General features: G+C 48.2%; 1 protein-coding gene across 3 annotated transcripts in view; it reads right to left on the bottom strand.

Moving 5' to 3' along the window:
- The window catches only part of HCN4 (hyperpolarization activated cyclic nucleotide gated potassium channel 4), a 148,607-nt gene that overhangs the window by 27,357 nt on the left and 101,420 nt on the right, over positions 1–19,830 (bottom strand). For all 3 annotated transcript variants that reach the window (XM_035335307.1, XM_035335310.1, XM_035335308.1), the window contains 2 exons: positions 18,148–18,309; positions 10,224–10,442 (listed from right to left, as the gene is read on the bottom strand). In XM_035335307.1, the coding sequence (XP_035191198.1) occupies positions 10,224–10,442; positions 18,148–18,309 (381 nt within the window). The remainder of the gene's footprint in view (positions 1–10,223; positions 10,443–18,147; positions 18,310–19,830) is intronic.

Here is a 19,830-nt window from a genome sequence, read left to right as displayed (position 1 = left end):
ACAGCCCCCTTTTGCCTCCCTTCTCCCTTGCATTCCAGCCTTCCTGTCTCCACATCCTCAGTCTGACCTGTGCTTGGAGGACCTGTGCAGAGATTTGTGGCCTCTCTAACTTCAAATGGAAAGACTCATTTAGGAATTATTTAAAGAAGACAACTGAGTCAATTTAAATGCTAACTCATTTTCTTAAAGTCTGTTTTTCCTCGAATAAGCCCTTGAAGAAGGCATTAATATATCAAAAGGGAACAATTTAGACGAGTATTTTTCCTTCTAGAACCTGCTGCTTTCCCTAGTTGTCTCCCCATTCCCCTCCCTTCCAGCAAAGCTCACATCACTCACATTCCAAAGAGAAAAAAATACTTTTAACTCATTTCATACCCTCGATCTCTGTCATGAGTCCTCCTTTGGCAGTAATAAATCACTGCCTGGAAAAGCTGGACTACTTCCTTGCCCTACTTCTGAACGTAAAAAAGATCCTGCATTTGAGAAGAGCTGCTTGCACCCCACCCCTGGCACAGACACCTCTCTGAGTCCTCGCTGCTCCACAGACATCACTCTGCAGAGCTGCAGAGAAATGTCAATTTCAATTTTTGCAACTCAGTTAATTCAAACACACTTACACGCTTTCACAGTATGCTCACCGACACGGGCACACACACATAACCTGCTGCAACCAAAGCACCTGGGATGCTAGTTGCCCTTTACCCGAAGATAAATATACATTTCCTATCCAGAGCTGTATGACTTGCATCCTGCCAGAAACAGGTTGAAGCAGCTGTGGGGAAGACTTTAATGTCGCTCAGCCTCCACTTCCAAACTTGCTGCAGATCAACAGAGAGGCACTTGTGTAAGAAAAGCAGAATCGAGCAGAGCAGTGCATCTTCAATTAAGTGGAACGTTCTGATGCTCTGACAGCATTTCAAATGCTGCACGGGAATGGCAGCGTACATCCTGTGAGACTGCATTAAGATACATGGAAGCAGCTATGATGGACAATGCCATGGATCTCTTAAGTGGATTTGTGCTTCATAAGGGCAAAGATCAAATGACAAGATTCACCGGATGGAGTGTCTTGATGGGACACAGTTGCATCGTTGTTTATCTTATCTGACATATGATTAGGAGTAAAACAGTGCTGCAATGTCAGCTCCCCAGCATTTAGTAATCATCAAAAACTAATAAATGCTGAGTTCTGTTTTTTGTCTTCTACGCCATTTATATTCCCTCCCTCCAGATTTGTTCTGTGACCAGGAGATCTACTCAGTGTAGTCAAGGTACATTCTCCTGGAGTCCAAGGAGGAGAAAGAGAAGAAGAAAATGGAACTTTTGTAACACAATAACATCATGCCAATACTGCTGGTGCAATCTTTCCTGGTTTCCCTTTGCAGAGCTTGGAGCGTACTTAGCATCAGTCCTAGTCTAAAGAAGTTTGCTCTCTCTCTGATAGTTTGTCTGTACCTGGTGCAGGCAGTCACATTTTGTCACATTTCTCGGAGGGACCAGAGAAACTCCAAGTGAACAAGGAAGTGGAAAGACAGACGGGGAGAGTGGCTGTGGGGAGGGTCAGTTGTGAGTTGTAGCAAGGTGTTTAGGAACCAGTGGTTATCCCAATGCCAGTTCAATCGGGACAGCTCAGACCACATCTAGCACAGCACCAAATATTATCAGCGTTGCTTTTGTTTACTGATAATGGGCTGAATTTAAACCGATGTCTGTCTACTCTTCAGCTTTGGACGCTGTTTGGTTGCTTCCTCTAGATCCAGTCTTCATTCTGCAAGAAGCTTTATGTGCTGTGCTGGGTCTGAGCCCTTCCAAACACTGGGTTAATTTTTGTACTGCAGAACCAGCTCAATTTGCTACAGGAGGATGATCTGCAGGTGCTGCATGTTACATGCTGAAACACATAGAAAGCTTTTAGCTTCACTATGGTGATACCTTCAGGAATTATCTTATGTAGAATCAGGTTCTCTATCTCTTGCTCTGTTACAAATACCACAGACCCCAGCAGAAAATTCTTGGAGCTTTTTTTCCAGTTTCTCTACAACATTGATTATACTGAGGATGGCTGCAATGATGAGCCGCTGTCGCTGCCTCCCCTTGCTGGTAATCAGTACCTATTCAGGCACGGATTATGCTTCAGACAATCCCATTTCTGGGCTGTGACATGTCAACAGACTGAGTAGGGTCAGTTATGAGCCTGATGGGTGAAATAGTTGTTTACTTCCTCCCATCGGCTGCATTGCTGCAGTGGCCCCAGCACAAGCCAGGGAATCCCAGCACGGGGACGGAGCCGTTCAGCATGTAGCACTGAGGCAGCAGTCACACCGCCGGGGGACATGGCCTCGCTTTGCTGCAAGCAATGGAAACGTCTGAGAACTTCAGGAGTCCTAGGAAATCGAATCCAAGCACCTTGGAACCAACCTGTTTGCATTTAAATGCTGTGGCAACGCCCTGTTTGTCTGCTTTTGCAGGTGCTCAGCCTTAAGGTGTAAGCCTGTGTACCATGGCAAGGTGCGTACAAACCTAATGTCATGGCCATGGAAAGAGCTCGTTTTCCACAACCAGCTCCAGCCTGGGAACAGAACCTGAGGAGAACTCCTAGCTGGGCTTGAGGCCACATCCTAGCACAAGCACATCGCCCTGAACCATGCCCTTTTGGACCTGGTCAAGGAATCTTTTATTATTCATCAAGCATTGTGAAACAGGGTATTTTGGAGTTGTCAGGCCATGTCACAGGATCCACCTATCTGGAAATGTGACAGGGAAAAAGAAATCAACATTACTTTCATCAGGAGAGCAAGACAGGAGAGATGAGGTAAAATCTGCCAGCAGACAAAGGCCAGAGATGTGGAAAAGGGAAGAGTGAGTCTGTGAGCTTAAATCAGTATTGCCAGGAGCAGCCTTTTGCCAGGAGAGGTGGCTCAGCAGGGAGGCTTAGCTCTTCGCATTATGATGTATTTACTTTTTTATTTACAGTTCAAGTGCCAAAATGAATTTCAAAACTGATAATGAAGTTTGAAATCCCACACTGGGATACAAAGAACTGCTGAGGCAAGAGTACTTTCCGTGACAACACACAGTGTTCGTGCGTGCACAAACACACCGCTCAGACCAGGCTGTGCTTGACATTGCTTAAAGAATAAAACTATTTGTCTGGCTTCTACTCTCAGAATTAAGATGTCAAAATCTTAGCTATAATTACTGTATCTCTGATACAGCAAACCAAGACCAATTCCCTAAGTAAACCTGCTGACAGAAAGCAAAACTACATGGCAGCTTCGTTTTTCCTTCTTTGAAGATGTGCTGCCAAGACATGGAAATGTCAGCAAATCCTTCTTTTGCCTGCTGAGCATGGAGAGGGCACTGCCTGTATGCCTCCACTTCACCCCCCTCACCCAGCCACACGCTCTGTATGGGTGCTGCTGCCTCTAAGATGGCCACTCTCCCACCTGGGCACTGAACTGCCTGCTTTGTGCCGACTGATCACCACTGCACAGCTATCTAGAAGATGTTTTACAGCTTCTCTTAGTAAGGCTTGGATAAACACTTCCAAGAAAAAGGAAGTTCACTGAGAAATACTCTTCTGCAAAACCAAAAAATTACTTGGTCCCAGTTGAGTTACAGCCATAAAGGGCAGGCAATTTCCACTGCAAGATGTTTTTAAAAGAAACCATTGGGTTTTCATTCAGAAAGCATTTCCATGTTCCTTAATCAACCCAGGATTCTTTTATGAAAAGGATGAAATAACCTTAAAACAATTGACACAAATTTCTGATTTTCTGGTTGAGTCCCTGAACTGAATGAACTATTCACCACTCCACTTGGCATTGACTATTTCTTACAAACATCCTTCTCAAATCAAGGTGGATGTGGTATCCGTAAGAGGAAGGCTGTCTTGCAGCACCGGATGCACAGTCCAAAGCCAGCTGTTCTCAGCAAATCTTGACTGCTTGGTGCCTGAAGCAATCAGGGACTCTGAGTCACAAAGAACAACATAAGCTGGAAGGGACCCCTGGGGGTCACCTGGTCCAAATCCCCACTCAAAGGAGGGCCAACTTACACCAGGTTGCAAATTTTGGCAGAGAAGGTGGGGATAAGGACCCTTTGCTATTCCAGCTGTTCTTTACCACGACGGGGGTAAGCTGGACCCCCCCGGTATCCTGAGCTGCACCCAAGCTTGCTCCTTCCCCTTGCTGACTCTGGCCAGCAGAGCTGCCAGAAAACCCAGCCCTGATTACAGAAGAACCTACCTGGAGGCACTGCCTGAGACACTGAGCCCAGAACACATCAGCAGCCCTCACAGCTAGATGCAATCAGTAAAGAACATCATTTATAAGCCTTGTTATCTATCCCAAATGCTTTGATTGACGGTAGCATAGGACATAACAGTTCTCAGGCCATCTCTGGGCAGACTTGAGGTAATACGCAGCTAGTGCAACCGTAACAGGATAAAGCAAGGCTCTCCAAACTTTTTTCCAATTAGGTAATTTGATTAAATTTTGCATTTGATTAAATTTTCCAGACACCTTCAATTTCTGGAGTGCTACACACTCCCAAGCCTCTCCTTTCCGCACACCACCACAAGAGTCAGGGAGTTCTGCAGCCTTCCCACCATCCAAAACTGAGACACTAGCTGGAGGGGACATTTGCCCCTTTGGACTCTAAGAAACTGCAACTACCACCTGAGGAACCACCAATGCTGTTGACCTCTTGTCTTGGGAATAACACTACAAATCCTGTCCAGGCTGGTAATGAACAAGAAATCTCCCATCTGACAGAGCGCGTGCAGGAACAGCAGCAGTCTTTGCCCAACTCCACACCAGCAGAGCAGCCGACACGAGTTATCTTCATATATCTGCGCTGTGTCATCCCCAAGGTAGCACTGGCTAAGCCAACCCTGGAGCCACAAGAATTAATACAGCTTCGGTGCAGTGCTGCGCTTGGGTTAATTAGCTCTGCTTAGAGGGGAGGGAAGGGGGCTAATCAGCAAAGGCGTGCTGCCAGGCTAATGTGATTATGCTCTGTCCAGGACTCCAGCTAGGATCTCTGCACCAAATTCCATGCACACGTTCACTTGGAGCCCGTTCAGAGAACTGCACAGTCCAACAGCCTAAAAACACAAAAAGGGTGAGCTGAGGGCTCCTCTCGCCTGTGTTGTCTCTGACAGTTTCAGATGCCTTGAGGAAGAGGAGAAAGAACAAACGAGGAGTAGGGCAGCCCAGCTCCTGGCCATTCCCTCCTAGCTTCTGACAAAAGAGGATGAGGGATACCCGCTGCCAGGGGTTATGGCTGCATCTTAGCATTCAGTAACACTTGAAAGGTTTTCCTTGTGTGAATTTATTTAAATATTCTAAGGCTCATTAAACTTTGGGCCTCTGCAGCACCCTGTAGCAGTAAGTTTCACAGTTTAATTACATACCCGGAGAAAAAATCACTTCTTAAACCTGCTGTGTAATAAAACTCTGTCCTGCTGGTCTCCAAGGAAGGGCAAGACCTGCCTAAGCCCAGGAGATTGCTTCCCAGCCCCCTCTGTAGCAGTGAGGCACAACACAGTGTGTGCTCTTCTGGCTCTATCAGTTTTTGGAGCGCAGAACTTCAGTCCACAGGGCTGATCCAGTCCCCAAACTGCTTCCATTCTCATGCTGCAGACTTAGCGTGGCTCTCTGGGGAGAGGAGTTGTGCCTGACAGTCTGAGGGATGAAGACCATCATCTCTGGCCAGTGGCATCAAGCCAGTACGCTGAGATCACCCTGACCTGTACTATGCCACAGAGATGCTGTGTAAAGGATCATACAACATCACTTGGTTCAAACTGTTGCCTGACAAGAGTCTCCCACTTCTGCCCTGATGAACATTGGTCTAACATCTGCTTTGTCCTCCAACAACGACTGTACTTTCCAGACAGTATGCTTCAGCCTTTACAGTTATTACATTTTCCCCAATTACCAGTATCAAAACCCTCTTTGCTGAGTTCAGGCCAATGACAGAAGGACTGAAACGTTGAGAGTAGGACAGCAAAGTGCCTTTTGGCGTGGACAGCCAGAGAATGGGATGAGTCTGTGGCAGGAAGGAGGGTGCTGGCGGTTGAACAGGGCTGTTTCAGGAACTGCGAGGTGATGTCAAGAGTGCTTCTGCAGGATTTGGAAAGCGCTTCTCTCTGTAATGTTACCCCTTGCAATTGTGCTGCAGCAGGTGCTTCTTTGGAGTAACGCTGTGAATACGTAAGTATCTACCTGGTTTCAATCTGCATTTTAAGAACAAGAGGCACTGGATAGACTGTTCAGGGGGAAGGGGAAGCAGGGCAATGAATATGGAGAACAGAGAGCTTGAGAGAACACCAGTGTAGCAGACAGATCTTGAGCAGAGATGAGGCTCTGGCAGAAGAGATTACAGCTTTGCTGGGTTCTGCAATGCTGACAGCAGCAATTCCTACTTGTCATCAGTCATTCTTCTGCATGTACCTGAGTAGATAACGCGGGAGAGCTGAGTCTCTCTGCAGGATACCCATCACTGCCTGCATCCTGCTGCGATGGAAGAGTAAAGCCCCGAGTCTCTCTCTGCTTTGTTTGGAGGAGTATGGCTGCAGTAAGCAGCATAATCACTGCTCCCAAAAGCCTCAAGGTTACAGCGCCTACTGGGGAGAATGAGCGTGTGTGTGTGTGTGCATTTGTGGTGACTTGACATAAATGTTAATCCAGCTGAGCTTTAGGATTAGAGAAAGAAATTAATAGGGCAACCTGCACAAAGCATGAAAATAACTTTCATATCCAACTAGTTTACTCATCTCCTGAGCAGGAAGCACTCCCACTCTTGTGAGCCACAGTTACTGCAGGTTGCGTGATGATTTTGCAGTCAATGACAAATCTACATGCTAAGGTGTGAATTGATACAAGAACAGCCAAAACGGGCCTTGAGCCTCTGCTCTTGGCTATGGACCTCCTCCACCATCACCCTGCCCCAGCTCTGGCACTCACTGGACTCTACAGCAATTCAACCCAGTCACCTGGCAGAAAACTAACCCAGAAGAGAGAAATCGTCTCAGCAGAGGTCTGAGAAGCATAAGATGTGGTGCACAAGAATGAAACTGTGCAGCTGTGAGTAGGAGAGCGCAGTATGAGAACAGGTGTGCAAGGCTTCCCCTCTTTGGTCAGAGCTGTCAGATCAATTCAGTTATAAAATGTTAACTCCACGACTTTGGAAGATTTTTCTGTCAGAACCGCTCCGGATGAACTTGTAATAGTCTCCCATCATACACATGTAAGAGAAAGGATACCATCTGTGGGTGCAAAGAGATTTTGAAGCTAGACACTAGACTGCAGTTTAGAGACAGGAGTCAGCTTCTGACCCTGCTGTCACTGACTCTCCCTGTGTGACCACAGGCAAGTCATTTAGGGTGTAACACACTGTGCAATGCAGGACAGGACAGAGAGGTCTGTTCTAGCTTTGTCTTAGGGACTGGAAATAAAACAGCCACTTCACAGTGCCAGAGCTAAAGAGCTATTCTGCCTCAGAGCTTTATAAGGATGGCACAGAGCCATACTTACATGATGGCTGTGCCATTTCCAGTGCCTGAGGTGGTGTGAGTGCTCTGTGCCACACGGGACTCTCCGCTTGTACTTGGGAACCTTGGCACTAAACTGTCTTGGAGGGTTCGACCTCCCTCTCCAAAATCTCTTCCTACCAACCTGTCGATCCTGTATGGCTTCCCTGCCTTGCAGAAACCGGCACAGCATGGAGTTCAGAAGCTACAGGAGGAGATTTAGACAGAACAGGGATCGTGTCTCCAAATGTTCAATGAATCCAATCAAGAGTGAAAGATGGGGCTAAATCATGTACTGTTTACTGTGACAAGCCTGCTATTGAATCCAACAGCCAGCACATCTTGTCTTTTATTCCTCTTCTCAGAAGCCGTTTGTACAAGGGAAGAACAAGTTGTTTGGCAGAGACACAGACCAATCTGAAATTTCACTACAAACTCCCTCCCAAACCTCGTCTTGAAGGTTACACAAAGCCTGCCAATAAAGTTACTGGCTATACTCTTCTGTCCTGTTTTGACAGTCATTTCTGCCACTCCTCTCTCTCCCCACTGTACCCCCTTTCTTTGGCTACTCCCGGAACAGCTGCAAAAATCTCTGCAGCCTGCTGAGGTGAGAGGCAGAGTACCAAAGGGGTACTCAGCAGAAGTCTCCAAACTCCTGCCTGCTTCTCCCAGTCGACCCTGCCAACTTGTTGAGATTCTTTGCTTATAATATGCTTCAACAGACACATCGTCCCAAGAGGACTGAACTAAATTGAGTTGCAGGGCTGCAAATCACGAAGCAGCCTCATTTTAATCATGGCTATTCAAGTGCTAAGGAATGCAGAAAGTAAATACATATTTGTTTTTAGACCATCATTTGTCCCATTTGCAAGAGGAAATTGAATGTACTCATTCCCTGAGGCTTTGTTCCTAGGAGAACACCTTGGGAAATGAACCTGCTATAACCACTACACATGAAATACACCCTTTGTTAAACACTCTACTCAGTGTTTTCATCACAAAGCTTTTCTCCTGGATTTATTAACCCTCTCATTCACTCCTCCACATTCTAATCAGGCTTTATTTAACATTTCACACTTCTTCTGCCACCCTGGCTACAGTCTCTGCTGGCTTAGTGGTGACTAATTTCCTTGAGCACTGAGTGGAATCAGATGTCCAGGGTCAAGTTCTGCCCTTGTCTTCAGACCTGGCTGGGGAAAAAATCATGCTGCCCAGTCCTGCAGGTGTAAACTTGGCTGCGGCTAGGCTGACCAGGTGGCTGGATTTGCAAATCAGTCCTTGACTTCTATGCTACTTCAAACACATTTGAATAAATATTCTGCATACACAGATTTGATCAGCTTGCATTCCTAGTGCTGCAGTGTCCTTCTATCTGGCATGCCTTACTCTCAGCCTTAGTCCAGCCAATCTGGAACACAGAGGCAAAACGCATCCCAGACCTCCACGCTTTTCCTCCTGGGCTTTTTCTTTTAGCTCAAGCTGAGGTTTGAGATTTTCCCTATCCTAAAAGCATGATTCACCCTCTGGTCTTTGCTTTCAGTCTCTGCCCTCCTGCAAGGTCTTTCTGTGGCCCAGCATTGTAATCCCTGTGTCTCAGACCTGCTCTAGGCCACCTAATAAAGCCTTTCTCCCATCTCCTTCCATGCAGCAGCTTAAATCCTCACCTTTCTTAAGCCAGTGCATACTAGCCGTACTTTATGGCTTGAACAGCAACTACCCTCTCACCTAATCTAACTGCACCAGGCAAGGTCAGAATAGGACTAGCACCTCATTCTTCCTCTTCTTAATCTTCACCTAACCTTGACTGTAACACCTCTGAGCCAGCCAGGCCCTTGCTCTCAGTTACACACAGCCCTCCCGTTTCGTGGAGGTGCAGACCTGCTGTTTCAACCAGAAGGTGAAGGCAGCTTTTCCTGCCTGTGTCCTACAAGGAAAAGCATCATTGCACCAGCAGCTCCTTTGCTTTAGAAGATGAAATGCCACTGTACAGACAGAAACATACTGCAGGCGTGGAAAGAGTGAAGGAATTGAGGCAGTTCCATAAGTTACTGAATCACAGTGAGTGCCCGTTTGCCCCTTAACTTCTTACAAATTTGCATCATCACCTTGAACCCACCACCAGGCGTTACTGCCACTGCAGCGGTAACCTGATCAATGGTGACATTTCTCTTTGTGCCCTACATTATGCTATTCAACCACCGTGCAATTAATTCGATAGCTACCTGGGGAACCTATTTGGTGCTCCTGAGCTTTGATCTGTGCTTTGGGGTTTGTTAGGTAGTTTCACTCACAAGCACTGAAGAGATTAATCCGGATCCTTTTAAAGGAAGTGCTTGCTAAACAAAGCTGCACGTTCTGAATGTTTACTTGGGATTTGGAAAAAGATCTCAGAAAGGAAAAAGTGACTTTTAATTTTAGATACCAGTGACATTGATAATGCCAATCTAAAAAGGTAGTCTGATACAAAAAGAATCACCCAGTTGCCCTACTATTATTCATCTGATCCCACATCTGTTTCCTCCATGGGTCTGTCTGGATAAACAAATTAAATTAGCTGTAAACTGCTGTGGTGACGAAGACACCAGACCTATGGCCTCTCACGTGAGTTACTCACAGTCCTGACTTCCTCCAGACAATATGTACACCACCCCTGGGTCACATAAGGGTTGCAAAGCCCAGTCCTTACCTTCTCCTGGTACTGACGCCGTGAGGAGTCCAGAGACTGGATTAGGGCTGTGGCATGGCCGATGAACATGGCATAGCAGGTGGCACCGACAATCATGCTCAGCATAGTGAGCCACACATCTGACATGCCAACGGGCGCCTGCTGCCCGTACCCAATGCAGAGCATGTGACTCATTGCCTTGAACAGCGCATAGGAATACTGCTTCCCCCAGGAGTCATTCTAAAGAGACAGATAGACAGACAAAGCTTTAGCCGTGGGACAAGACATTCTGGGAGATGAACACATTTCAGAAAAGAATACCTAATGTTAGACCCCAAAGTCCATGTTTAAAGCACCCCTGTATGTTAAACAAGCAATTTGATTCCTTGATGGCTTGGAAGTGTTGGGCACACTGGATTTAAAAACAAAGCCTAAATTCAGCCATCTGACAATAACTGACTTTGGTAGGGTTTTACAGGTCCCATGTGCTCTTTCCAGTGAGGCTTTGCAGAAAGGAAGCCAGACCGACACACTGCTAACCTGGGATAAAATGGGACCATGCACTGGGATAATTTCAAAGTGACCCACATGTGGGAGAAGGGACTGATGCAAATGATTACTCCCCCGGGAAATGGATTTTTCAGAGAACTGGTAAAAGAGAGCCTGAGCAAGGTTGCCAGCAGTAAGATCTTAAAGTGGGGAAAATCACTTACACCCCAGCAATTTATGCAATGTTCATGGTCTCTGGTCATTACCTGAAGAGATGGAAAGGGCAGAAAATTAAGATGATAATGTCCAGACAGCGAGTTCTTTGCAGTGTCAAACTGGGCTTTTTTGGGGGAGCTGAACAAACTACAAACAGTCTCATTCGAGAGATGCAATAAACCACCGTGAGAAGCCAGCTGAAGTCAATGGCTTGTTTTGGACATCCTGTGCTTTCCCACTGCAACTAACAGCAGAGGCACCTTGGCAATTATATCATGGGAAAGGGAGAAAAATACAACATAAGCTTCATGACTATTCTGATTAGCTTGAGTTCATGGAACAGCACAAGGTACATTTACTGTCCTGTGGGTATTATATGCTAGCAAGTCCTTGCCACAAAACCTTGTAAAGTAAATGCACTGTCATCACACACTGCTATTACAAGGCATGTGAAAAAATACCGCTGCTACGGTGACATTCATCGCAGCACATAATCTCTACATTCATCAGTCTTCTTTCTGTTCCTAGGAAGGTGCTAACATCGTGCATATAGCAGTGCAGATACATACACCACGGCAACTCAGAAGGTCATGGTGCAGCAGGCCTGCTTTGGGGCTTGGCAGAGGTGAGCCACACCTTGGGCAACTCCTTCAGAGAGATGCAGCAGCCTCAGCACCAGTGACCAGCAGTGCTAGACGCCTCCTTGGAGGGATCTAATCACCATCAGGTGAATGGCTGATGACCTGTCTACAAAAAAAACAACTTTCTGGGTGTCACTGATGTTGATGGAAATTTTTCAGTAAGCTTACAGGTAGTAAACAGAACCAAAGCGTACTGTTGCTGTTTGGGAGCCGTGGCAAAGAGCTGGAACCTCCAGAGAGTGGTCACGCTTGCTTAGGAGATAAGCACGTGGACAAAGACAGGCGGTAGTGTTACCTATTTGGTTACGTTATGCAAGACAGGCCTGATTCACACTGCAGCAAGAAGGGCAAAGCAACACAAGTGACAGCGAAGCAGACATAGAAGCAGCAGCACATTCAGGGTTCCAGAAGGGACTGCTCCCGGCTGGCGCCAGCCTGTCTGGGCTCCCCTCCCTAACAGAGCAGAACCAGTTCACCTCCTGCGCTGGGAAAAACTACCCACGAGTGCTCAGAACAGACAATGCTGCCATTGGGGTCTCTATTCCTGGCTATGCAGTTGGCTTACCCCAGTGTGTGACTCCCCAAAGGAGAATCAAAAAGAATTTGCGCTCTGCTGCCTATACAGGGCAGGATGCAGCTCCTTGAGAGGAGCATGGCAAGGCAAGGAGACACGAGTCAGTCCCAGCACTAAATACAAACTGCAAGATGTGAAAAAGCACAATTTGGCTATCAGTTGGACAATTTGATACTCCTGGTTGAAGAGGGCAGTTTCAGGACAAAAATCCAGCAACCCATGGCACAGGGGTTAAGCCCGCCCCAGCCCACCCTTCTATTACAGACCCACCAGTTGAGTCTGGCAGAGAAAGGACAGAGATGTGCACTTGGCCTGACGGAGCAGAACGTGAGTTCTTCTCCCCTTGTCCCCTCAGGCCAGTTTTCCTTTTTAGCCAGGAAGTTCTCAAAGCAAATACCTTTCCCATGCCAGCACTTCTCACCCGCGCTGCAGAAATGCTGCTGCCTCCTGAGTTCAGTGTGGCAGTAGTTTAAGAGGGCAGCGCCTCCGGAACAGAATTGAGGGCAAGGAGAAAAGAAATGCTGAGCAGAAATTCCAGAGGGAATTTGGGGAGACAGAAAAAGATTGGTTGAGTTGGATTTTGAAACATGAGGAAACTGGCTGCCAGCATCTTTGGTGACCAGGAATGAGCAAAGAGGAGAGTCTGAGCATCAGGCAGGTTTGGGTTTTAAAAGCCATTCTTCCAGCAACTTGCTGTTAGGGAGCTGGCAAGTCCAGAACCACCCCGGATTTGGTTTCCTCCTCAGTAAATAGGAGACAACAGTTCCCAACTAACTTTTGGGTCTAGGAGACCAGCATTTGGAAGGAATTAGTCATCCAAACCCCTGAAGTCCAACACCAGTGAGCCCCAGCAGCCTGCAGAAACACTTCTGGCTCCCTGGGAGCTCTACAGATCTCAACAGCGAGGAGTTGGCTGAGTAATGACAGGCTGAGGAGAGAGAGCTGGAGGAAAACCCGGAGTGTTTACAGCATTCCCTAGCAGCGTGGCCTGCTGGGAGAAGAGCTCAAGGACTGCTGAAAGGGAGGCACTTCCATGAAGGGGAACCTTTCAAAGAATTACCTTCAGGACACAATCTCTGAGCTCTCTGAGCATCTGTAAAGGGTGCTGGATCATCACGGCACAGTCTACACAACTCTTTGCTTATAGGTCTCACTGTATCTTTACCTTTCAGGCCTGCTCTTCACCCTTTTGTTTTCCACAGAATTATGCCAGATGAGCAGCACTGGTTCAAAATGTGATGTGGACACAAGTTTACCAGCATCACAGTGCCCTATACACAGCTTTCCCCTCTGCTGTGGCAGTACACCATCATCAGATCAGTCCCTATAGTGGGAGGGCTGCACTACAGATCCATTAGGGGAGGCAAATGCAGCCTTAAAACTGCAGAAACAAAATGACTCCTCTGCCAAATCTCACAGCAAGCTAAAATGGAGCCACAGATCTGTGCTTGAGCATAGTCAAGAGGGATGTTATCTCAAACACATGCCAGGCACTACGAGTGTTTGCAAACAGGAGTTAAAGTTACTTTGAAGTGGTTTCTCAAACTAGCTTGCTTTCAACATCCACGCTGGCAGGACCGTAAGGATTTCTCTAGGATTAGTGTTTGGACTTCAATGCCTCTGCTCAGATCCACCCCTGAATACTTGGAAACACATAGCTGAAACTCTTCAAAGGCAGCATGGGGCTCTGTGCCTTAGAGGAGCACCTAGAGAAACAGGACGGTGTCTCACAGGATGCTGCTGGATCTGAGGAACATGTGAGTGTGCCTGGCCCAGCCCTCCTAGGAGAGGACTAGAGAGAAGTGGGGAAACAGAAAAGTCCTGGCAAGCTCTTGGGCGCAGTCCATGGGCACACGGCAATGCCTGACTTACACCACTGACATTTCACAGAATTAAGAGTCTGTCTGTAGTGAAAGGGTGTATTTTCCCCCTCCATCTGTCATCCTAGCCAGATGAGCTGTAGGTTACATGTGGTACATATCTGAGACCACCTTCCCAGCCAACCAGGGTGTGAGCACTCTGTGGACCCCCCCGTTTGTCCCAGCTGTGACATTTGCTGGCCACAAGCTGTTACTCTGGGTTTGCCGCTGCCCACCACTTGGGTCCTGCTGCAAAATAAGGCCTCTGAGCATCACTGCCCTCCCCTGGACAACACCTTAACTGCTGGGTAGGGAAATGGACTTTCAGATCCAGTATAAGGTGCAGGAATAGTGGGACCAGAGATGGAGATGAAGGGTCATACCTCACAGGACAACACCTGCCTGTTCTGGGCTTGTTTCCAGGGTGAGCTTTGTGTGGCCTTTGCCTTACAGAAGAGAAGATTCTCTCAGGACTCCGGGTGCACCGCAAAGTCTTCACTGCCCATCAGCTTTGTGTAGGACCCCCACCCATGCACACCTTGTTCCTAGAGCTCAGCCTGGGCACCCAGTCCTTGTGAGAGCTGTCAGGGCTGTACCTCTGCCAGCCCCATCCCCTGGCTGGGCCTTGGACATGTGCTTTAGCCTTGTCTCCAGCCCTGCCTCTGGTCCCGTGTCTTGCTGCTCCTAACTGGACTCCCTGGATGGACCTTGGACATGATTATCACCTTGCCTTCTCTGGGATATTCAGCGGACCCTTCCATCACCAATTCTGCTCTGCCCACCCTGTTCAGGTCCAGCAGGTGAGGGCACTGCCTGTGCAGGGGTCACCTTGCTGACACCACCACGGAGCAGCCCTACCCTTGCAGCTACTCCTTGACAGATTTATAAAACGCAACATATAAATCTATAAATCTTATAAATCTACTATGCAGCTTTGCAGGCCTGCTGAGCGAGGGTATGAGGGTGCTGCTCACCAGAGGCTTGGGGGGAATTAGGAATCATCCAGGAGACCCATGCAGGATTGCTCTGTCTTCCACCCTACGTGCTGCACCAGCATCTCTTCTTCCTTTCTATCAGCAACACAACAACGTATCAGGGGTGGGGGTGGGAGGCTCAAAGGGGAGCTACTCTCCTTCTTTTGGCAGAAGGGAAGATGATCAGTATTTCCTGTGCAAGGTCGCTGCATTTGACAGGGGGATGTTTGCCTTCCCTGCAGGGTTTATCAGTTGAGTTCAGTACCCAGGGGAGCGAGCCACGTGTTTCCAGCAGCTTTCAGGTCTCAGCAGAACTCGGATTTCTCTGATGAGGAGCTGCCAGGCAAGGGTCGTGGGGCGATGCTGCTGCCTGCACATATGCCTCCCTGGAGCTGACTCACTTGTGTTTCCCTTTTTAATAAAGTGCCCGGTAGGGAAGCTAACGCCAAGGCCCCTGAGACTGGGGCTGAGCAATTAATACTGAGGACATCCTTCCCTGCCATTTCAGAGCCCGTTCAGAAAGAAGGCTCACAGAGAGTCAGTGCTACAATTGCTAACGATGAAAGATGGAAACATAGAAAACAACAAAATGAACTGGACCCAGGGATTTATTGAGCCCCTGATATGATTTTGGCAACACCAGATGCTTCACAGATCCCCTGGAAGAGGATCAAACTTTAGGAAGCAGATGGGAGGTGATGAATCTTCTTTTCCCGCTGCATTGGAGTCAGAGCTGGCTTTATGGACTGCCAAGTGGCTAGGTGGGAAACTCTGGAGTGGGGATGAACAGCACCAGCACACACAAGGAGCAAGCCTCCAAAGCATTTGGCACCTTACGAACAGCTACCCTTGGATGCAGCAGCCTCAGAAGATTTCTTTCTTCCCCACAGTGGGTCCATCCCAGCTTTTTAGCTCCTGTGGGCAATCACGGCAGTCGTGACCCCCGCGTATGTATCCCCTCCCAGCTGTGACCAGGTCCATAATGGGTGTCCCAAGATCCAACCTGGAGACTCTGTCACAGACAGATGCCATCAGGGCCTCCCAGCCCTGCCCACCACAGCTCTCAGAAAGCCGTTCTGCACAGCACCATCAGCACCTCAGTACCAAGGCCTGCCAACAGCCCAGGCCACTGGTTTCTGGCTGTTTCCTGACTCGGTGGCCTCTCCCATCACTTCACACCAGACTACAAGGAAATCGGTGCACTAATCGTGCCGTCCACATCCATCGCTAGGCAGCAGGCTCCCAGTGACACATCTGGAAGTCTCAGGAGATCAGAAGACAGAACTTTAGTGTGAGAAGAAAATATCTGATTCCAAAACATCTTTTTGTTGAATGTTCTAAAAATGAGCTATTTCTGGGCTGGCATTTTCCTGTACAAAGTTTGGGATGGAAGCCACCTAAATTCTAGGTGGGGCAGATAACCATCTCTCCAGTTCTCCATCCCAGTTTCCTGAGATTCCATTTCTGAGACAGTCACTGAGATCACCATTTTTTTTTCACTTTTATGAAATGGAAAAAATGAAAGTGATTTAGCTGCAGATGAGAAGCTGAAAAAAATATCACACAAGGCAAATTTAATTCCCAGCTTCACAGGCTCTCAAGAAGGGGAAGACAAGCACTGCAGCATGAGTCCTTGCCTGGTAAAGCCATGCCCTGAATAAAACGTTTCTGTCCTGCCCCTCCTGGAGGCTTTGCTGAGCCCTCCTGCCTGTAGGACGCATCCTTCCCCCTTCTCCTCAGCCCTGCAGCTAATAAAGGTTCCCAGACTAAGCAGTAAGAACATTGATCTGTGGTTCTTACCCAAGCTTTCAATGCACATAAACATATCCTCAACGATCATTTGGCTAACGAGCACTCCCTCTGCTAGAAGACTGAACCACTTAAGCGGGAAAGAGCAGGAAGCAGGACCTGGTAAACACATGTTAGGAATAAGGAAACACGGTTCAGATCTGCTGCTCTCAAACTGCCCTGCAAGGACACCATGGCCGAGCGACTTCATCCAATGGAGATGATTCGCCTGCACCTCTGAGCTCTCCAGGACAAGTTGCTGTCTGTCCTTTTGAACCTGAAGAGCACAAGCACATTGGGGCCTTGATCTGTCATTGCTCCTGCCATATAAATAATGAAAAGGCAGCACTGGGGAAGACAGGGCAGCTGCTGCATGGGTTGTTCCTCTGCTGTAGAGGAACAGTTCCTCCAGAACTGCCAGTCTGGCACCTTTCAACAGCAGGAAATGAATGATTATTGCAGAGGGAAGAAATAAACAAATAAACCCCCAAACAGACGACTTTTTCATGGCTGCTCACTCATCTCAAGCATGGGCAGCATGTGCCCACAGCTCTGCATGTGGGAGGCATGAAAGTTGGCAGTTTTAAACATTTTACATTTGTTCTGTTCTGCATGAGTGCCTGATTTTTTTATTTTTTTATTTTTTTTTAAAGAAGGAACTGGCTGGGGGAATCTGGAGCTTAAGAGCTGCAATAAGAGGCAATTTTTTAAGCTTTGTCAGTTGTTGCTGCTTAATCAGCTGGACATTGTCCCTTTGAATAAAAGATCCTGAATTCTCAGTGAGACAGTTGAAAGGTACCATGAAATCCCCGCGCATGTACCATATGGTACAGATCTCCCTCACAGCAAACAGCACAGTGAGCAGCACAGCTTGGGACATTACTGGGAAGTCTGGTCGCTGCTCCTACAACGGAAGGCTGAACTGTGGATTGGCAGAGTCTGCTTCAGCCTGCTTTAATGGGATATTGTGCCGCTCCCCAGGGAGCAGCAGGCAGTGCGATCACACCCACCCTTCACGTGGATATGGAGCAGGAAGCTCAACAGTTTCCTTGGGACCAGTAATGGGAATTAGGATGTTACGGATCAGACCCAGCTATGGCTCTAGGACTCCCCTGCCTCTATCCCTTTGGCTCAGCAGAAAGGGGGATCTCAAATCGCAGCAGAAAGACACCCTAACTTTTGCTCTTTGCTGTCTCCTGCCAGGAGGGGGAGCCTGGCTCCTGCCTTGCGCTGCAGGCAGCCCACAGCAGGCTGTGCTGGGGCTCTGCTCCGAGACTGTCATGGCTCTACCAGCGCTTGCTGGACCGTGGAGAAAGCCCCTGAAAGGACATGGGGGGAAATGGGAAGATGGGGACACCATGTTAGCGCTGGGAGGCCCGGGGAGCGTGAAGGGCAAGCACTTACCACCATGCGGTTGAGGGATACCCAGCAATCATCGGGGAAGTCCTGCAGCATGGGCACGAGGAACTGGAGGCAGCCATCCCAGTGACACAGCAGCAGCATCATCCCGATCAGGTTCACAATGCGCACCACCGCGCTAGCCAGATCATAGGTCATGTGGAAGATCTGCAGGGGACAAGAGGGAGCAGATTAGATGGCAGCTCCCCAAACAACCAACCCAGCATAATTAGATGCAGTATCGGGGTCAAGAGCCTTGCTGATGTGACAGGAAAGGCTGCATCAGCTCAGCTTGGGTCAGTCACTGTATGCGAGCAGAGCCAGCTGAAAAAAAAAGATTAAAAACCAAAATACAAAATTGTAAGCACTCACCCCTCTTGCCCTTTGATTTTACCTTCAATTTACATTGAAAGCTCCATAACTCCTCTTATAAAATAAGTCAGTTGCAAATATTTCCAGAACATCAGCCACACCTCAGAAATAAACTCCATCATCACATCTTTTTAACCGCAGTGACCTTCTTTGATTTCTGCTCTTTTTGGATATATGTGTTGCACTGACCCATGGTGGAGGCTATCTTTGTATCGGATGCTGGATGTAGTCTCTGTATGTATCAAATGAAAGAAAGAACAGCCTCAAACTCAGCAGACTTCTACCAGAGCACCTGGTTCAACTAATTCTTGTATTAGCTGCTGCATCACTTCCAGTTGTACTAGATGGAGATGAAATTGCACTTAAATGAAGTGCAAGGAAAAGAAAAACATGTCAGAGCTACACAGCAGCTCTTAGCAAGGACACCCAGAAACCTGGCAGAAGGGAGCTGCAACCCCTCCTCTGCAGCCAGTTCTCTAATGCTGAGGGAGCCTGTCCCCCTCTCGTCCACAGCACTAGTCATAAGCAGGACCCACGGAGACAACCAGGTGCTCCATCATCAAAGCCACATACTAGTCAAGAATTACCTGACGGACACTATTTGGGGGGAGGGGGGGGACAGTGGAGGGCTGTGTTGTAGAGACATTGAGGGTGCTTGGCTCTTCTATGCCCAGCAGCCCTAAGCTACATACCCAGCCAGGTTTGGTTTTCCTTGCCCTGCAACGTGCCATGGTGAGCAGCAGAGGTTGGCCCTCGAGAGCATGGTCACCCTGCGTGACTCAGCATGGAGCCAACTTCCAGTCTCTTTTCTCATTACCGCATCCCATGAAGAAGAGGAGCAGGGAGCAGGGAGCAGACCCTACATGCTGATGTAGTATTAGCAGTCCCTCCAAGGAAGCAGGATTGCTGGGATGCAGAGGAGGCAGCATGGCCACCCACTACAAGGGAGATGATCTCGCTCCAACATCACCCTGCAGAGACCCCGAACACATCTGACATCCTTTCCCATGCACTGCTGTGTCACCACAGCAATCTGGGAGGGATGGAGGCCTGAGAGCCACACCCTAGCGTGTCCTTCCCTAGAGTTCTGCCTGGAGAAATGTTAATCACCGCTCCCCACAGAGCTGCTGCTGCTGCTGGAAGAGTGAAATATTTGGAGGGCTGGGTGTGAGTGCAGCAGAGACTCACCGCTGTCAGCTGCCATGGCTGGGCCTTCTCAGGAGGCCTCCTCGTGGTTTGGAGGCACGTGCAGCCTGGCTGTTTTGTCTCAGCCCGCAACCTGGTGACACAACGTCCTACTTGGATTTAATGGAAGGA

The sequence above is a fragment of the Oxyura jamaicensis genome, chromosome 10, assembly GCF_011077185.1.
Source record: "Oxyura jamaicensis isolate SHBP4307 breed ruddy duck chromosome 10, BPBGC_Ojam_1.0, whole genome shotgun sequence".
Taxonomy (NCBI): Eukaryota; Metazoa; Chordata; class Aves; order Anseriformes; family Anatidae; genus Oxyura; species Oxyura jamaicensis.
Note: the sequence above shows the minus strand (reverse complement) of the source record. Positions and strands in the feature narration are given on the sequence as shown.